The 17290-nt window shown below is 43.5% G+C and overlaps 1 protein-coding gene across 1 annotated transcript in view; it reads left to right on the top strand.

Annotated features, from left to right (window-relative positions):
* Dennd1a (DENN/MADD domain containing 1A) overlaps nt 1-17290 on the top strand; it is a 445652-nt gene that overhangs the window by 298452 nt on the left and 129910 nt on the right. The window contains exon 13 of the mRNA XM_013021256.1: nt 1413-1538. Coding sequence (XP_012876710.1) covers nt 1413-1538 — 126 coding nt within the window. The remainder of the gene's footprint in view (nt 1-1412; nt 1539-17290) is intronic.

Raw genomic sequence — 17290 nt, 5'->3', positions numbered from 1 at the left:
TCTGCTGAAGCCCGGTTCTTTCTATTCTCTGAACTCCTTACCACAGGGCTTTTGCACATTACCCTCCAGATTTAGCACACAGTTCTCAGCCCTTGTCTAGTTAAATGCTTTAACTTGTCCTTTAATTCTTACTCTAAGCCTGTTTTCCTTTAGAAGGCTCTCCTGGCATTCTCGGCAACTTCTGTTAACAGACATGCATAGAAATAATGCCACATTGCATATTTTTTCTTTCATCTGAATGCAAACAAGGTCCATACCTGGTTTCCTCAGCAGCTAAATTAGTTCTGAGCAAGCCAGGTGCTGGTGGCATATGCCTGTAATCCTAGCTACTCAAGAGGCTGAGATGTGAGGATCACAGTTCAAAGTCAGCCTGGGCAGGAGAGTCCTTGAGTCTCTTATCTCCAATTAACTACAAAAAGCCAGAAGTGGAGTTGTGATGCAAATGGTCAAGCACTAGCCTTGAGCACAAAAGCTCAGAGACAGTACCCAGCCCCTGCATTCAAGCTCCAGGACCAACACAAAATAAAATAGTCCTGAGCATAATAAATATTTGTGATATGAATGAATGACTCAGGTCACCACATTGCATAATTACAGGATACCATATAAATGGGACATAGTATAAATGGGGCACTCTGAAGTTTGTGCAGTGTAGCATCCTGACGTGAATGAAGAGCACACTGGAAATAGTGTGACACTAGCAGCTCTTCAGCTGCTGATTTGTTTATAAAACATAGTACAGGGAATCTTTACCAATTTATTGTTCCCCTCTTGCTTTGACTACCAGGAGGTTGTTAATTCAATTTTGAAGTCTATCTCTAGCCACTATGTAACTTATAGTTACATGTTAAATCTGGTCCCCGATTCTTTGCCTTTTTTCCTATTACTATCTCTTGTTTATTTTGTTTTACCTGCTGCAACTATTGCTTTACATTGTGATGTATAGGTATATAAATTAACCTTCTATTTCTAATATTTGTAAGTAGCTTAAAGAGGGAATTAGAACTAAAAGTCTTTGCATAGTTGGGCTCAGGTTATAAGACTTAAATTCAAACTCCATCTTGGGTTGTTCCTAGGCATGTAACTAACTTCTCAGATACCATTTCACTCTCAAAGAACAGGAACACCAATTCCTTCCTTATAGAACTGTTGAAGGAAAAAATAGAGATTTTCTGTGGGAGTGCTTAGGTAGCACATAGTAAGTACTTGAAAAAATAGTTTCAATAGATGTGCTTGAGGCTGGTGGTGTGGCCCAGTGGTAACCTACAGTCTAGTATGTGGAGCTCCAAGGTGCCTTCCCCAGTACTGGGAGGGGTGGGACACTGCACTGATACTGGTTTCTCCTTCAGCAGTCTATCAAATCTAACCCTCCTGCAGCCTGCCCTCAACCTGTGTTTCCTTTCCACCACCAGATCTCCTCCCTGAAGAACAGGCTGAAGAAGGTCTCCACAGCCACAGGCGACGGTGTGGCCAGAGCCTTCCTCAAGGCCCAGGCCGCTTTCTTTGGTAGCTACCGAAACGCATTGAAAATTGAGCCGGTAAGTAGTCCATGGGCATGTGGCCAGCTTCATGTTTGGTCAGGGCTGAGAAGCCTAACTCAGTTTTTACTCCCCCTGAGGAGTGAGAGTATGTGTGTTTGTGGGCGGGGGGGGGGTGTCTGGAGTAGGAATTCCTGGTCTCACCTGTCATATGAGGGGGCCAAGCGTCATTTGGGAGGCCTTTGCTGCTTCAATGAAGGAAGAAATGAAAGCCCCACTGCCTGTGTCTTAAATATGGCGCCAGGCCCTCACCCTTGCTGCTGTTTCTCTGAGGGCTCACAGGATATCCGTGAGGAATCCTGTGAGGAAACTGAGTCTCAGGGAAGAGAAGAAAATGACTTGCCCAAAGTCCTAAAGCTTCTGCTCTGTGCCCTGCTGTCCCTGGTTCCTCAAAGGGCCTTTTCTTCCATACTTGACGAAGAAAGGTGTCCTAGGGATTCACCTTCATGGCTTCTGTGTATTGTTGGCGATTTGAGTGACTACAAAGTGCACGGAGGAGCAGGAGACGATGTAAGCCTCCTGTATGGCCCTCTCCTTTCTAAACCTCAGTTCACTCTATATCCCCTACTGGCTTGTTAGGCAATACATTGTAAAGTTGGGTCTTCTCTAAAACTCAGTGCAGTTCTACTTCTCCAGGTTCTGTGAGAAGCTTTTGGTTAACCAAGAACAAGCATGCCCAGCCCAGCTCCTCCCAAGTGAGTTGGGAGGGGTCTGCTCAGGTCACACTGCCTGTGGACCAGTGCTGTTGTTTCTGCTTTCCATTCCCTTAGTTCTCGAAAGCCCATCAGCCTGAAGCAAGTTCCTATGACTTGCTTGTCTTCAAGTGAAATGACTCTGGGTTTTTGTTATCATCTTGGGCCAGGCCAGCCTGATGATGTTGTGAGAGAAAAATATTGTCACTCTGAAAGGACAGTAGGACTACTGGCTTAGGCATGCCTTAGTTCCTGATTAGGACCCTACAGGCTGGAAGTATTTTCACTCTGATCATTGTCTTGAGGTTGTGATGTATGTAGAATCTGTAGTGCTAAAGGTCAGCTGGGCACACGTTGTTTCATGGAAGATTTTCTAATATACAGACATCTGTCCCTGAGAGGTGCCAGGTGGATTTAAAGACAGAAGCCCAGGAGTTTGAACCCCGGTTCTGTACTTTTGGAGTTTTACACCGATGTATAAAAGTGCACGTCACAGCTGGGCACCGGTGCCTCACGCCTATAATCCTAGCTACTCAGGTGGCTGAGCACTGAGGATCATGCTTCAAAGCCAGCCCAGGCAAGAACATCCATCAGACTCTTATCTCCAATTAGCCACCAGAAAACCAGAAGCGGCACTGTGGTAGAGTGCTCACCTTGAGCTGAAGAGCTGAGGGACAGTGCCCAGGCTCAGAGTTGAAGCCCATGACCAACAACAACAACAAAAAGTGCAAGTCACTTAATCTGTTTGTCTACATACTAAGTATAGATAAGACTACCTTGTTCTTCCCACATCTCCAGGTTGTTGTAAGGATCAAGTGAGCTTAAAGTGTGTAAGAAAGGTGTACAGGAACGGGTTTGTGGAGTAAAGCTTAGAAAGGAAAGGACAGGTGCTCCCCTCCCTGTGTGGGCCTGGGGCTGGCTGAACAAGCAGAGGCTGGAAGGCGGGGTTTTCCCTTCATGGCCAGTGGGCTGGCTGTTTTATCAGAAGTTGGGTTTTAGGCAGGAGATGGGGCTGTGGGAAAAGCTGGAACTAGATTGGGCAGCTTTGGATGACAGGCTGAGTGTGTGAAATTTGCCCTGTAGGGAAAAGAGACATGATGTACCTGTGTCAGATTTGATCAGGAAGACAGTGATGGAATGAAAGAAAAGCTAGAGGTAGAGAGACTATTAGAGGGATGTTGTGGGGACTCAGAAGAGAACCTATAGGTGCTTACATCAGGAAAAGGCACCACAAAGGAAGAAATAGGAAGATCCAGAAATAGGAAGGGCAAGAAATGTCCACCCTCTCCCAAGCCACTGGTAGTAAGAGGGACAGTGTAATTCCATGGTGTTCACAGCAGGAATTTTACTGGTAAGACACTGGAACACACTAAGTAGTCATGATAGGTATCTGAGGAAAGTAACTGAAAGAACATCCACAAGATGGGATTGCTAGACAGCTATTAACAGCATTATTGGAAGATAAACAATGGTTTGGGCATGTTTCCTTGAATTTGAGTTGCCGTTCAATCCTAAAATATACCTTTATTGTAGTCAGCATTAAGAAAGAACGTGCACCAGATGCTGGTGGCTCACGCCTGTAATCCTAGCTACTCAGAAGGCTGAGATCTGAGAATCGTGGTAATCCTAGCTACTCAGAAAGCTGAGATCTGAGGATCGTGGTTCAAAGCCAGAGACTGGGCAAGAAAGTCTGTGAGATTCTTATCTCCAATGAACCATTAGAAAACTGGAAGTGGAGCTATGGCTCAAAGTGGGTAAAGCACTAGCCTTGAGCCTAAAAAGCTCAGGGACAGTGCCTAGGCCTTGAGTTCAGACTCCACCGTCGACAAGGAAAGGAAAGGAGAAGAAAGGAAAGGCAAGGAAGGGAAGAAAAGGCTCTCGTGCTTATATTCCTAGCTACTCAGAAGTGTGAAATCCAAGGATCAAAGTTCAGGGCCAGCCCAGACAGACAAATCCAAGAGATTTTTATCTCCAGTTACCTAGCAAAAAGGTGTGACTTAAGTGGTACAGTGCCATCTGTGAATGAAAAGGTCAAACAAGAGTATGAAGCCCTGACACGCACACATGCGCGCGCGCGCACACACACACACACACACAGAGTACTTCCAGTCATAACTGAAAGATTCCATCAATTATAAGACATGTTGGATTTCAGATATGAGTGGGAAGAAATTTTCATCTTAGAATCAATAGACTATGGCAGATTTGTCACTTTCAGTCCCATTTGTATACCATACATACCAGAATGACTTTTCTGCAAGGCCACTGTTGGCCCCAAATTTTTCAAGCAAGCATTGAACCTCTGTAACAGCACCATGTTATCTAGGTGGTTTTTAAACCATAAATTTAGTTTTTGAAGTCTCCCCATATTAAAAAAAATGGAGTAATGACATTCCCCACATAGGACTATTTTGGGGATCCATTAAAGTAACTGTAGAACACATGTAAATGTGAGAAGAGGGAGTGGCAGTGGCTCTATAGCTGGGGAGAATGGTGTTTTAGGTGATACTGCCAAGATGGTGGGCAGCACAATGCTGAGGAGACAGAAAGACCTTCCTGAGAAGCCATTCATCTTTTAATTGTTCCTCTGTTGGGCTGTGAAATACAGCCCAGTGGTAGAACACTTGCCTAGCATGTGCAAGCCCTGACTTCTGATCTATAGCACTGAAAGGACACATCATACCTGCTCTGGGTTGAAGGGTACAGAGACCTAGACATGGGAAGTGCCATGCTGCCATCATCTGGAATTCAAATTCCATATTGGCACTCTTCAAACCAAGCACTAGGATCTTTGGTTTGCTCTTGGTTCATTTTGCTTGACCATTAGTCAACATCTTATGATGTTTGGAGATCCCTGACAAAGCAATCCAGTACTCCTCTTAGTAGTTTGCTTTAGTCTTTTAATATCTGTAAGCGTTTACATCATACAAAAACTCTTCTTAAACATCACTGTTAGGAAGTGACCCCTGTGATTCTCTGCAGTGCCATGGATCATAGCCACATAACTGGCTTTAAGAAAGAAAACTGCCTTGACCCCACTCAGATTTGTGTGTGTGTGTGTGTGTGTGTGTGTGTGTGTGTGTGTGTGTGTGTGTGTGTGTGTGTGTGTTGCTAGACAGGAACTCTACTGCTTGAGCCATGCCTCTACTCCTTTTTGTTCTGGACACTTTTTGCACAGGCAGGCCTAGACAAACCATCTTCCTGTTTACCCTTCCAACCAGAGCTGGAATAGTAGTATTCACTACCATGCCCAACTTTTTATGTTGAATATGGGGTCTCGTGCACTTGAACCCACAATCTTCCCAATCTCAGCCTCCTAAGTAGCTAGAATTACATGCATGAACCACCATATCTGACTCACAAATTTTCATCAAGTTGTTGTGAACCTCAAATTTGTACCCAGGCCTACCACATTATCCTAGTTCTGTTTTGTTTTGCTTTGTATTTTTCATTATTGTTGTTGTTATTTCTGGTCCTGGGGTTTGAACTCTGAGCCTGGGCACTGTCCTTAAGCTTCATTTTGCTCAAGGCTGGAGCTCTACCACGTGGGCCACAGCTCCACTTCTGTTTTTTTTCTGTGATTAACTGGAAATAAAGAATCTCATGGGAGCTGAGAAGGTGGCTCAGTGGTAGAGTGCTTGCCTTGCATGCATGAGGCCCTGGGTTCGATTCCTCAGTACCACATAAGCAGAAAAAGCTGGAAGTGGTGCTGTGGTTCAAGTGGTAGAGCATTAGCCTCGAGCTGAAGAGCTGAGGGACAGTGCCCAGGCCCAGAGTTCAGGCACCATGACTGGCAAAAAAAAAAAAAAAAATCTCATGGACAGGCTACAAGACTACGATATCTCTGCCTCCTGAGTAGGTAGTATTACAGGTAGGAGCCACCCACACCCAAGTTTTCTGTTCTGTTCTGTTCTGTTCCTTTATTGATGTCTTCAGACATGGTCTCAGTGATTTTCTTAAGCATATTATCCTGTGTGGGTTTACTGGGTCAGGGCATCCAGCTAAGTCTGAGGCCTTGATATCAAGCAAGGGAGAAACTGGTGATGCTCTGCAGAGCAGAGCCCCAAGGCAGGGGATGACAGTCACAGTCACTACCCCTTCAGCTCACCCCTCCTCACTGTTTTGTGGTATTTGGGGTGCTTGCCACATGGTTATGGAGTGGTGGCTTCCCACCTCGGGCTGGTGGTACAGTCATGGGACACCAGTTCCCATAGTCATAGTGTGTTGTCTTGTGCTAGAAATATGAAAACAGACTTGAGCCACAAGCCCAGCCTAAGAACTGCTTAGAGCTTGGCCGCACCATCTTGCCTGCTTCTTTGTAGAGAGCTCAAGTTCTGGCCTGAGCGGTTCAGATGGGCCATTCCTCCTCCACTGCACCCCCTGGCTTCCAGCTTTCCTTTCCTACTGAGAAAAATTCATAATGCTGCTGGCTAAGGAGGCTCTAGGGCTTTGTCCAGAGGGAAAAGGCCCTGTTGCTGAGCCCAGACCTGTGCCAAGAGCAGCTTGATTCTCTCTATCTGCAGGTCTGTGGGAGCACATGTGGGCCTGGCCCAGGGTGGTGATTGGTGGTGATATTTCTTTTGGGCCAGAAGAGATGTTTCAAAGGGATCTCCCCAAGTTCAGAAAGTGAGACAATGAGACAACAAGGGTGTCCGGCCACAGCCAAGTCTGCCAACTTCTCATTGGCCTCCCACAATACTGGCACTCGTTCAACTTCATAGGGATGGCGATTCCAACTGGCAGTGACTTCCTATGTAGTGGAGAACCAGGTGGGCCTCACTCCAAGATAAAGTTCCGCCACACACCCCTGTCTTTGTTCCGGTTCCTATATATTCCATCTTAATTCTTTGTATTTTCTGCACCAAGCACAGAGCATGGCACAATGTGTAGGTGTTAGTGAGTGAATTTTGGAATAATGGACGGGAAGCCTGGGCAAAAGTAATGAAAGAACAGAGAGGTGTTGGAGGCGGAGGTTGGCACTGAGCATGGGTTCAGTGTACATACATTGTTTCTTGTCTTGTCTGCTGTAGGCTTTGGAGGTTGCTGCTGCCTGGCAGAGGGGAGGGTGTCTGAAAATCACAAGGGCATGTGACCCATTTTTCAGTCACCTGGAGAATATCAGATGCAAAGCCCAAGACATTTAACAGTATTGGCCAAGCCAACTTGTTCTTCTTTACTTAAATGACAGAACCACAAGCAGCCAGGAAGCCCCATTCGGAGAAACCTCCTTTATCCATGTCAAGCGCAGTCCAGGCTCCAGCTCATTTATTTAGGCCTTTCTTGCTCTCTGACACGCCTCCTAGCAGTTGCCAGGCAACTCTGGGAGTAGCAGTGTGTGTTGGGGATTAACTAGTTAGGGCTGGGGTCCTTTTTGGCAAGAAGGGGATAAAAGACAAATGATTTTAATTGCTAGGCCAAGGATCCTTTCTCTGGTAGAAAATGGCAACTTTGGGAGGGTGAGCGCAGCAGTGTGATTCTTGAAGTTGCCTTGAATGGTCTCCTTTCTCCCTCCTAGGGAGAATGAATAAATTTTTAAAAGAATCTCTTACCTTACTCCTTTGTTTAAAATAATATGATCATGAAATCGAGTAAGACTAACCTACCTCCTTTGAAAGACATTTCCTATCACAGTAGTCTCTGTTTTAAAGACCTTTTGAGAAGAGATTCGTGTGCTTTCATTTCTCCCTTTTTCTGCTTGGAGCTTTGCATCTCCTGCTCCGTGGCGTTGTCTTAAGGTGATGCCTATGAAGGCACATCCCCCTTGTGTGGCCATTTCAGTCCTTAGGAAATGTCAGATCAAAGATCAGAGTCCATGGTCTTGGGAGCTCAAAGGCGCATTTTGTTCTGTGCATTGTCTGCAGAAAGGCTGGTCTGATGGGGCACTGTGGGAGTTGTTTATCAGCTCGCTTGCCTGGTCCTCTTGAGGCCTGCCTGCTGGCTGGGCCAGCCCCTGCCCACGGAGGCCTAGTGCTGGGACTAGGGCCGTGAATAAGCTGTGTAAACAGGCCATGGCCTGCTCACTCCAGTCCTGCTTTCTCAGTTTATTCCAAATCTGGCTGAAGGGGCACAGGTGTCATCTACCTACCAGCCCTGATTTTGCACATGATTCTGCTGAGTCATATTTATCTACCTAAAACCCCTTGAAGGCACAGAAGTTAAGAGAAAAGCAGATTGATAGCCAGGCTTTCAAGCATGAATGCACGAGGCTATGTTGAAGCAGATTGGAAAGATACCATGTGTATCTGTATCCTGCTTGAGTAGAACTATTGATCTCATGGTTTTTAAAAGGTGAGCCTATATTTATGTCTATGTTTACTTTAGTATAGCGAAAAATATGAGAAGAAAACTAAGGCATCACTATAGTTCCACTGAACTTTATATATATATACTTATATGTATTTACTTGTTTCTCATGGTACAAAGAGTTTGCCCCTCCCTCCCATAAGTACCTAATAAGTACTTCATAAGTACTTTTATATTGCTACAGAATATTCCATCCAGAACAGGAATATTACCATGACCACATTCCCATATTGGGTATTGATGCTATCTCTCATTTTTCTACACTATAATTAATTTTCCCCAAAAACCTTTGGGAATAAAGCTTTGTAATATTATATTTGGAGCTTTCTGAGTGGAAGAAATATGTCTGTATGCAGGAGCCTGTGATGTAGAGGCAAATTTATGGTGATGTTATGAGGAGGTAACTTCCAGTATGCAGAGAAGGGTTCAGAATAGGATGTATGAAGAGCCCTTGATGGGTTGGTAGGTACTCCCTGCCGTCCACAAAAGCAGAGGATTCTCAGAACACACAGAAGGGATGTGCTAAATGAGGATGGAGGCATCCTAAGAGGCTACGTACTGTATAGCAAGGTGAGAAATCAGGATGAGAGAAACCCATGGGAAAGGCAGAGAGGAGGTGTGTCCTGAAAGTGAATGGTTTGTATACCTGTGAACCCCGTGCTCAGGGTTTGTAATTTTCCACACAGCTTGAGAATGGTGGAGCTGGGAATGGAAGCCAGCTCTGACTTCAGAGTCCTCCCCCACCCCCCACCCCCCTTCAACTATGGGAAATCAGCTCAATTGTCTGTCTTACTTTCACAATATTGTGCAACCATTACTACTATTTTCAACATTTTTCATCATTCCAGACAGACACTTTCTGTCCATTGAGCAATAACTTTCCACTTCTGCCTTACCAGTGTTTGGTGACCTCTTACCTGCTGCTTCTATGGATTTGCCTGTGGAAGGTATTTCATAGAAGTGGAATTATACACTATTTGTCTTTTTTGTCAGGCTTATTTCCCTTAGCATAATGTTTTTAAGGTTCATCTAAGTTGCAGCTTGAATCCAAAGTTTCATCCTTTGTTAATACTAAATGTTACCCTACTTACCATATGACTAGACCTTATTTTTCTTTTCCCTTTCACCTGTTGATGGACATGTAAGTTTCCACCATTTGGGCTATGGTGAATAATGCTGTTGTGGGCATTTGTATACAAGTATTTGTCTGAATGCCTACTCTCAGTTCTTATGGATCTATACCTGGGAGTGGAATGGCTGGGTCATGTGGAAATTCTATGTTTAACAATATTTTTGTTGCTTAAAAATGGATTCTGTATGAGTAACAACGTGGTAAGCTTGGGTTTTTTCATCTATTAATTGAAGTCTTTTTTATTAAAAAAAAATAACAACTTTGTTTTGATTTCGTTTGGTTTGGTTGTATAGTACTAAAGCACAAACCAAGGGAATGATGTATGGTAGGCAAGTGCTCTACCACTGAGCCATGCCCCAGTGAACTTTTTGAAGAACCACCAAACGCTTGTGCTTTTGCTGCATAGATGTTGGTGTCTTTGTATAGCATTAAGTAGCCCCAAATGTTCTCTAGAAAAACTTGGTGAAAGACTTTCTTATTTTCTCATCCATTTCAGGCAGGTAGATTGGGAATAAGGCCAGAACCTACCAGCCTGAGCTAAGTAGATGCACTAGCCAGAGTCTGAAGTAGTCCACAGAAAGGGCTGGGAAACTACCAGAGACCATTTTTTTTCTTGCTTAGTTGCCATCCAAAGTCAAAATCATGTCCCATCAAGAAGAGGGGATAAAAGGAGGTGTCTGCACTACTGGGTCTCTGGGAGGCACCACAGAAGCTGGGTAGCCGAGGAAGCTACCAGGTATGACTGAGGGAGCACAGCCTCACAAGCCACCTGGGTTTTGATTCTACTTGAAGTCACTCATCCTCGTGTCGTCACTTGGGAAATGGAAATTGCACCTCCTTTGTAGATGTCTATAAAACACCAGCACAGAGCCTGCTGAGTAGGTAATAGCTAAATGACAGCAACCATTTCTGGGTGATAGGAAGGTAGAGGAGGAGAATCAATTGTACATTCTAGAACAGTAGTTTCCATGTTGGTTCAGCAAGTGTCAGGGTACCTGTGGCCATGCAAAACAACCTCTTAGTCCTGTCTCTTCAGCTAACCATCAGAGTATGTCTTTCATGTCAAATAATATGAAAAGATTTGAATGGAATCACATACTTAGTTATTTCTTTTAATATTGGAGTATTCGTGTTATTGCTTACCAACACTGACTAATGAGGGTGATAGGTACCTTGCAAGGGTTTAAAATAAAACCACTTTTTTTTTAATGCATAAAAATGTTGAGTACCAGTGGCTAGCTACTCAGGAGACTGAGATCTGAGGATTTACAGTTTGAAGCCAGTAGATAGGGAATAAGGCCAGAACCTACCACCCTGAGCCCAAGGGGGGAAAAAAAAAGTCCATGAGACTATCTTCAACTAGCCACCAAAAAGCCAGAAGCAGAACTATGGCTCAAGTAGTAGAGCACTAGCCTTTAGCAAAAAAGCTAAGGAACTAGTTCTGGCTCTGAGTTGAAGCCCCAGTACTGGCGCCGGACGCACACACATGCGTGCGTGTGTGTGTGTGTGTGTGTGTGTGTGTGTACACACATATATACATATACACAATCATAAAAGAAAATGTAATTAAGAATTTTTTTTGTTTCATCAAAACATTTTTTTTTACATATTGAGAGACAGTGACCATTGTTTATTATTGTCACCAAATCACCACTGTCCACAGCACAGAGACACTAGTGTTGTTCGGGAACTAGTGTTGTTGCAAGTCCCATTCCCTCAGAGTTGTACAATAAATTCTTGATGAACTGAGAACCATTGTTCTGGAAGTAGACTGCCCAAGTGAAAAGTAGTTTCCTAAATGAAAGAAAATGAGAACTGGCAGGAAATCTGCCTAAACACCGTGATCAAGCTCAACTGAATGATTTCAAAGAGCATCACTGAACATGATGAAAACAAAATGCCTATATGTTGTAAAAACTTGAAAAATAAAGCACAGCTAGTGTTTCTTAGTTTATCCCAGAGGAATTCTAGGCTTTAACTTGGTCTCATTTAATAATCCTAGCTTTTCTCCTACATAATTTCATTCAGATGGACTCTTTCCTATCCATTGGTGCCCCTCACATAGTCTAGGATGAGTAAATGTTCTTCAATGTTGAATCAATGGAGAGCCAGTGAATGAATGATGTCTGCTTGTACTATGTGTCAGAGAGTGGGGGTTATATTTCAGCTTTGTACAATGTGTATAATGTAGATGTATTAAGTCCAACAAGTATATCACCCACAGTTTCATCTGAGAATAGAAGAATAAACTGACACACAATGTGTCTAAATAAACAAAGGCACAGTCACAGCTGCATGTAGCTGACCAGAAATGTTTAGGGCCTGGAGAGGGCTATCTTCTGTGAAATCGTAGCTGTTCTAGTCTAGCTAAAAACATATAAAAGGAGAGTACATTCATGGACTAAACCAGACCTACTATGGCAGTTTTCGACACTGTATCTTTGTTGGAAGCAGTGGTAAACAGATATGGTGTCTGTTACTAGTGGGTTTTTTTGTTTGTTTTTTGTTTTTGTTTTTTTTTTGGGTTTTTGGTTTTTTGGGTTTTTTTGTGTCCGGTCATGGGGCCTTAATTCTGGGCCTGGGCTCTGTCCCTCAGCTCTTCAGCTCAAGGCTAGCGCTCTACCACTTGAGCCACAGCACCACTTCCGGCTTTTTTTCTTTTTGCTTATGTGGTGCTGAGGAATCGAACCCAGGGCCTCTGGCATGCAAGGCATGCACTCTACCACTGAGCCACCTTCCCAGCCCCTGTTACTAGTGTTTTAAATCAGTGTTGCTTTAGGGTCTTTTGCTTCTCCAATGAAACTCTGAAAAGAATGCCTTTCTGATTCGTCTTAATGAAATAACAACATTTGACAATCTGGAGCTCTATATCCTCCTATGTGTAGCTAGACTGAGCTTAGGAACAGGAACATTCTTTCCTCTACGTAGCACACAGAAGCAGTATAGCAACATAGAGGGAAGGAAGGGGTTCATGGTACTCGGAGAGAGTAGAAGATAAATGTGTAGATTTCCTTCTTCCGCCCTGCTCTTGGAAATGCATCCACACTGATTATCTGTGGGGGTGATAGACTTTGAAATAATCAACTACATTATATTCAGCCTGATGCTACCCTTCCACAAAGAACTTGAAACCTGCTCTGTAAGACAGTGGAGAATCATGTTTACACATGTACTCCTGGCACGGAGCCTGGTACCTAGGAGATTCTCAATAACTGTCTTTTGAATGAATGAAATTATCATAGTTCTTACAATGAATATGCTTAGTTGTTTGGTAGCCGAAACCAGTTTTCTTAAACAAATCATTAAGACTTAAGGAGGAGAAAAAATATCAAGCATTTATTATGTGCCAGGTTCTGTATATAACATATTCCCTTACTTGATTTTTACAAAAGCAGTACAGCCCCATTTTACTGATGAGAAACAGAGGCTTGGAAAGGTTATGTCTCTTTTTAAGAAGTGGCAGAGTCAGGATTCAGCCTCTCCATCTGCCTGATTCTGGTGAGCACACCCTTTCCCCTGGCCGCTCTCTGCAGTGGTGACTACCATATGGTCCATGTTACATGTAGTTCGAGGGCATTTCAGAAGAAAGCTGAGCTGGTTTTCTCTTAGGAGTCAATTCCTCTAATCTGTGCAAATGCTTCTGACAAATACAGGTTAAACTAACACCATTTATAAACTATTTTGCGAAGGGGAAATGTCAAAATCTTATACATCTTTTTAAAAACATTCCCTTAATAGATAGTTTTAATTGCCTAATATTTTGTTGTTTAAATATTTGATATTTATAGTGATAATTGGATGAAGACGTAAAACACGGGTTGCATGCAGCCTTTCCTCATCTTTTCCTGGGCTGACACCTAGTGGCCAGCTTTCTCAGAGGCAGCATTAGCCCACGTTTTTTTGATGGCTGTTTTCAGTTAATTTTAGGGATTTTTTTTTTTTTTAAGATCAGGTATTTTACCACAGTAAAAGTAGCTATATTAGTATATGGCTGCTTTATTAAGAATCATCATAACAATAGAATTTTACCTTGTTTTGGAATTTTAATTTTACTATGAATTTGGAATCAGTTATAGTCAAGCCTTGATATAGTTTCTTGGTAAAGCTCACCAGGTGCCCATTCTACCTGGACCTTGGTTGGTCTAAAAGGCAGAGGGGGCAGCAAGGGCAGGCAACTTCCAAAGCAGAATGTTATACCAGGTAGGTGGTGTTTAAAGATAGCACTAATCACTTCTGTTAGTCAGTGAGCGGCAGCCTCCCAGGAAAGGATGTACCAGAGATAAGGTCTTCCTATGGGGACAGGAAGTAGCATGTGCAGAGGCCAGGGGCCTTGGGAGGACCTGTTGCCATTGATCCTGTGACTAGAGCACCAACAGGAGGATCAGTGGCTAAGGATGAAAGAGTTATGGCTAGCTTCTAGTCCATGAGCACCTTGGAAGACCTAAAGGGTTTAGCCCTAACACCATAAACTAGCATTTTTGAAAGTGTTCCCTGAAACATTATGTCTACAAGATATTGATGTGTTTTCTAATCCTATAAAATTTGGAACTGTTAAATACTTTTTAAAAATGTATAACACACATCATTGAAGCCCTGATACGGAAAAACAACGTTTACTTTGTTTAACCCAGCATTTTTCAAAAACATTGTTTACCACAAGATTCCCACTACCGTAGCATATACCCAGTGCCCCTCACAAGAGTGTGAGGAATGCTGCCGTAGCTGATGGTTGATGTTAAACTTGCCTTGCTCTAGCGCATGGAATTAGGATAGCAACAGTGTATTTTTACCTCAAGACTAAAGACCTTGGAAAAAGACAAGTACATTCTTCTCCTCTCTTGTCTGGCCAGACAAAGGTTTCTGGCCAACAGGTGGTGTTGAGACCCAAGACCCAACTATCACTGAACAGTCCTGGCTTAGGACCACAGATCCTTCCTGCACCCCTGGCCTCTGCACTTACCCCCTAGGTTCAGCAATTTTATCAGTGTATCGGGGTCTGTCCATGGTAACTGAAGGAGAAAATAAGAAAATGCCTATGTATGTCCTAAAGTGGGGGCGGGGGAGGGGGCAGAAAGATGACCAGAAAGCAGCTGCAGATGTGGTGATCCCAAGGCCAGGGGCCACATTGCTTGAGTAAAGCTGGTATCTGAGGGGCTAGCCCACAGATACTGGGTCCTGGCGGGACAGCCTATCCAAGCAGGCAGAGAAAGAGTTTCTCCTCCCTCTCTGCATCTCTTCCTGATTCCTTGTGTGGAGTTCCACAACCAAAATCAGCCTTCTATTTGTGCAGAGTGGAGTAGGAGCACAGGAGCAATTCTGAGGACAAGCACGTTTAGAATCAGCACTGCCAGCCCCAGATAGAAGGCTGTTTAGAGAGCCAGCACCTTTCCCCCAGCAAATAGAATGTGGAGAGTAACTTAGGAAGCTCCTGGGGTTATAGTAACACTTAATAGCTACCTGGACTCTGCCTCTTAGAAGCTGTATGAGTCGAGGCAAGTTACTCTACTTTTCTGAGCCCTGTTTCCTCAACTACAAAATAGTAAAGAGAGTCTCTACTTCAGTGATATCAATGAAAGTGTCCTATATCTAGATGGTTCCTGTACATAATGAAACAAGAACAAATTATTTAAAACCTTGAGCTTGGAGCCAGCTGGAACCCCAGAACTCCACATACATTGATTGACTACTGCACACTTCAGTAGGTTTGCCAAAGTTTCATTGCTTAACAATTATTAACTAGTAAATGTCAAATGGTGTAGTATATTCTCTTTCTAGAGGCTGGAGAGTGAGGAAAAGCTTGTAAGTTATATATTGGGAATTCAAGTGTAAGAGAAGTTTTTCCCTGTATTGTAGGAACTCATCTGATATGAACTAAAGAAAGTTGAGATTCCAGGACAGCTACTATATAAAAGCTGTGAAACCTTGGGCATCATTACCTCCTTGAATGGCAGGATTTTCATTTATTACATAGGGATGATATGCCACCCTCATAAAATTGTTTAAGAATTAAATCCAATGGCAAATATAAAGTACTTGTCCCTTGTTCATCTTCTCTCCACTACAAATCCATCACCCAGCAATGGCCAGTTCACCAGCAGTCACATTCCATGGAGGCGTGGCAGGAGTTTTGGAAAGGCTTTAGCTGGAGATTACTTATGTTTGGTTTGCTGGTCCCTGTTAGTGATGTGAGCTGGCAGGTCTCCCTCCACTCAGCCCTGTTCCCATCAGTCACAGCTCACTGGCATTATTCATTTGCCAAGTTGCCTTAGACTTTCTTTCCCATTTTCTTACTGCACTGTGTTTTTTCTCTCATCTTCACACCCTTAACAATGGCCTGAAGAGCTTGAAGTTGTCCTGAGCAAGTCAACTGCTAGCTTAAAAGGTCATCATCTACTCTGTGAAGGGAGCTTTGTGCCAGTGGTGACCTGTCTTATCTTAGTGTTAAACAAAAGTAGGGTGAAAGATAAGGCTTGCTCTTTATTTCTGTTTTCTTGGTTATGGATGCACAATTTGTAACCTGACTTGGTAGGTTTAAAAAAAAAAACAAACCTCAAAGCAGAGAGAGTTGAACTCATTTAACTCAACAGCTGTGAACAAGCATTTGCCACAGTTCTCCTCTACACAGTCTTCTTGAATCTTAGAGATGCAACCACCTAGGCAAAATAAAGTCCCCAACCTATAGGCGCATGCCTATAGCTCCAGCTGCTCCAGAAGCTGAGATAGGAACCATCTGAATATAGTCATTTGAGACCAGCCTGGGCAACAAAGAGACCCAGTCCCCAAATAAATGAATCAAGTCTTATCCCTCTGATCTTTTCTGTTCTGGAAGTCAGCAGGTGTCACAACTATTGCCCAGAGGAGAAAGAGGCAAGCAAGTGTGTCATTGCTTGGGAAGGGGTCAGATGGAACCCAAGTCGATCTGCTTCTAGCACTGTTGGTCTTTCTACTAGCCCCATGCTTCCTCTGATCCTGTTGAGTGGCAGTGTCCTGGTGTGGAAATGTGGACTGTGTAACATCTTGGTTCTTAGCCTGTCAGGAGGCAACTTGTTTAGGTTACCTAAACCTTGCTGTACTTCCTACTGCCAGCCATGTGGAGCCATTCTTTGCATTCTTTTGTCTTCCCAGACACATTTAATCTTGATGCAGAAGTATCTTGCCAGCCAGGACACAAGACCTAGTGCTGAGGAGCCCAGTCTGGTTTAGAGGAAGATCTCAGAGCCTCAGGGAATCTCCGCATGTCTTTCTCCTCTACTTGCAGGACACCATGCCACAGAGAGTAGCTTACATCTCCTTGATGACTGATTCCTGATCTTTAGGATTCAAAGTTTCACATGTGCTTGGCAAGTGTTATCACTAAGCCACCTGCAGCTCTTCTAACACATTTGTATTTCCTTTCATACTGAGAATTCTGGTTCTTAAGGGCATAATACATAATAAAAGTAGGGGACTCTATGATTATTAATATATCTCCATAATGCCATAAAGTTATTAAGATCCTACCACAAACATGAGTATACAAAACCTTTTAACTTTGTGTGTATGTGTGTGTCATGCTGGTACTGGGGCTTAAATCAGGGTCTCCTGCTTTCATTCAGCTTTTTCCACTCAAGACTGTCACTCTACCA

The sequence above is a fragment of the Dipodomys ordii genome, unplaced genomic scaffold (assembly GCF_000151885.1).
Source record: "Dipodomys ordii isolate 6190 unplaced genomic scaffold, Dord_2.0 Scaffold55, whole genome shotgun sequence".
NCBI lineage: Eukaryota > Metazoa > Chordata > Mammalia > Rodentia > Heteromyidae > Dipodomys > Dipodomys ordii.
This window is presented reverse-complemented; position numbering and strand designations above follow the sequence as displayed.